The sequence below is a fragment of the Pygoscelis adeliae genome, unplaced genomic scaffold (genome assembly GCF_000699105.1).
Source record: "Pygoscelis adeliae isolate BGI_AS28 unplaced genomic scaffold, ASM69910v1 Scaffold114, whole genome shotgun sequence".
NCBI classification, from domain to species: Eukaryota; Metazoa; Chordata; class Aves; order Sphenisciformes; family Spheniscidae; genus Pygoscelis; species Pygoscelis adeliae.
This window is the reverse complement of record NW_008824587.1, coordinates 2,825,778-2,828,453: the sequence shown is the minus strand read 5'-3', so window position 1 is coordinate 2,828,453 and position 2,676 is coordinate 2,825,778. Positions and strand designations below refer to the sequence as shown.

The window sequence follows — 2,676 nt, the reverse complement described above, 5'->3', positions numbered from 1 at the left end:
TGTGTGGGAAGACATTCAAGCGTTCTTCCACCCTCTCCACTCATCTGCTGATCCATTCAGATACACGGCAATATCCCTGCCAATACTGTGGCAAGCGCTTCCACCAGAAGTCGGATATGAAGAAACACACTTACATCCACACCGGTGAGAAACAAAATATTCCCAATAAGCAAATGCAAATTAGAGTCCATCATGTTGATACACATACATAATCCCCAGACACAGAGGTACTGGGCTGGGGATAAGTGTCCAGAGGCAATGGAAACTCATTCTACCCTGTGCGGTAAAGACAGCAGAAGGTCTAAGCATCACTGAGATGCATGTCCTCCTCTGTGTGGCAGGGAGGTGGTTATTGACCAGCCTCCGGTGCATGTCATGGTTGTACCCAGCCCTGGATGCAGACAGGGCATGGGCCACACAGCTGGGGAGGACTGCCTCTGGTTCTTCTCACCCTCTGGTGCTGCGTCAGAGTGCAGACGCATTAGCAGGCCAGCTGGGCTGGCAGCACCCTGTTGCCCAAGCATAGCCAGTCAGGTCTGAGTCTGCTAAAGGGCATTTCTACCTCCCTTCTCTCATCTGTCAAAGTGTTTCTTACCATTTTCTCTGCCCTGCAGGGGAGAAGCCCCACAAATGCCAGGTATGCGGCAAAGCCTTCAGCCAGAGCTCCAACCTCATCACTCACAGCCGCAAGCACACCGGCTTCAAGCCCTTCAGCTGTGAGCTCTGTGCCAAGGGCTTCCAGCGCAAGGTGGATCTACGGAGGCACCGAGAGACCCAACACAGTCTCAAGTGAGGGATGGCTCCAGGCCTTTGCTGGAGCTCCCACTGCCAGTGCATGCTCCAGGGAAGAAGGCTCTCCCCAGCATCTCCATCCAGCATGGGGCTGCCCACCTCATAAAGCTCGTATAGCTTCCTATGTTCCCCTGGGGACTAGCAAAGTCATGTCATTGGCTTTGATATTCTGGCACCCCAGGGCTTTGCACATCCCAGTAGGTGACAAAGAAACATGTGGGACCTCCCACTTTTCAATTACAACAGGTACCAGCCCAGACCTGACATCACCTGCTCAAGTGCCAATCCGGAGGAATTCCTCCAAGGTCACTATCACTCTGGATTTACACCCCATGCAGAATTCGGTTCATCAGACTGACCAGCAGTGAGGCGGGAAATCTTGGACTAGTGGCAGCAACAGTCTGTGCCAAGCTAGTGCCGTAACCATGTTCTGCTTCGATGGTTAGGGAGATAAGGCTGGGGCATGCAAATAGATTGCATTCAGTGAGCTGTGTTCAACCTGGACAGGGCTTCTGCAGAGACTTGCCCAGGTCATAAATTCTGGCAACAGACATCTGAAGTCATTTTCTTTCAGCGGACCATTTACTGTGATCAAATGACAAGTTAACTGTGTTGTATTTTTAGCTTGGAGTGGGAGGAAAATACTGAAAAAACAGCTCCTATCCCTAGCTGATAACAGGGGTCTCTAAATGCATTCCTCATATGCACCATACTGCAAAGATCCCTGGGTTAGTGGCAGCAAAGCGAGCTCCAGGAAGAGCCATGCCACAGCACTAGGCATAAGCTAACAAGCCCCATGACTCAGTACCATGCGAGAGAGACTGGCTGCTCTTGGAATCCGGGCTGGTATGTCCCACAGTATTTCACTGCATGCTGGACATAACAGCTTAGAGCCGTCCTGGGCAATCCTGTGTCGCTGCGTGGCCAGGAACGGCCCTTGGATATCGATGTCAAGGGCCAGAGTTCTGCTTTCCGGCCACTCTCTTAAAGGAGGAAGTGACCCAGCCTGTACACATTGCCATAGTATGTGAGTACCTTACAAATATTATACAAACAGAGCAGTGGTATTTCCTCCTCCTTCTTCCAGGTCTAGGGGTTGAAGCAAAGCACTGGAACAAGTAAAGAGCCAGTTCCCCTCCAAGCTCTGCTACGTTCTCACTATATAACCTTTGGCAACTCACTGCACTGGGCTTTTATTTCTCCACCCCTCCTGGTGATGTGGAGTCATTCACTCAGGTTTGTAGAGTCCCTAGAGTTCTTAACAGGAAGAACAAAGTATTATTATAGCATTAAAAAGACAAGTGCTTTCAGTTAAGCGGGGCATTGTAGCAGCACACAGCCCACTCCGTAACTACATCCCTGAACGCGTAGACTTGGACGATGACACCGGTGAGAAGTAGCCTAGAGAGCGGGCTGTGGCACTAGCCATTTCACTCTGAATGCTTATGAAGCAAGGCTGCCATCATGGGCAAAGAAGAAACGGTCCAAGTGGAAAATTCATTTATTGCCAGGAGAGAAGAGGTCTGTCCTGCCCTCAGTTACACTGCTGTAAATCCAAAGCCATTCTCCTGACTAAGACCTAAAATGTACTTGCCCCTGTTTTATGCTGTGCCTAATTAAGTCATTAATATGCATTCTGGAAGCTCAAAGCAGAGTCTGTACTCCTGGCTTTACTTGTACACTGTAAATATGTATTTATACTTATTCTAATGTATATTTTTATTGCACTATACCAGACAGTGACAACATGTACAGGTCTGCTGGGATTTATCTGATAAATCTGTTCCCTCTCAGTAACTGGGCTAATACACTGGATTTCATGTTAAAAACATCCATTTCAAGAAAGGCTCATACTTGGCTCTGGAGATGCAGGCAGTGGGGATG

At 49.1% G+C, this 2,676-nt stretch overlaps 1 protein-coding gene across 1 annotated transcript in view; it reads left to right on the top strand.

Annotated features, from left to right (window-relative positions):
* The window catches only part of GFI1B (growth factor independent 1B transcription repressor), an 11,593-nt gene extending 8,973 nt beyond the window's left edge, over positions 1–2,620 (top strand). Inside the window, exons 6-7 of the mRNA XM_009322060.1 lie at positions 1–144; positions 615–2,620. Of these exons, the coding sequence (XP_009320335.1) occupies positions 1–144; positions 615–793 (323 nt within the window). The 3' untranslated portion in view covers positions 794–2,620. The remainder of the gene's footprint in view (positions 145–614) is intronic.
* The last annotated feature ends 56 nt before the right edge of the window (positions 2,621–2,676 follow it).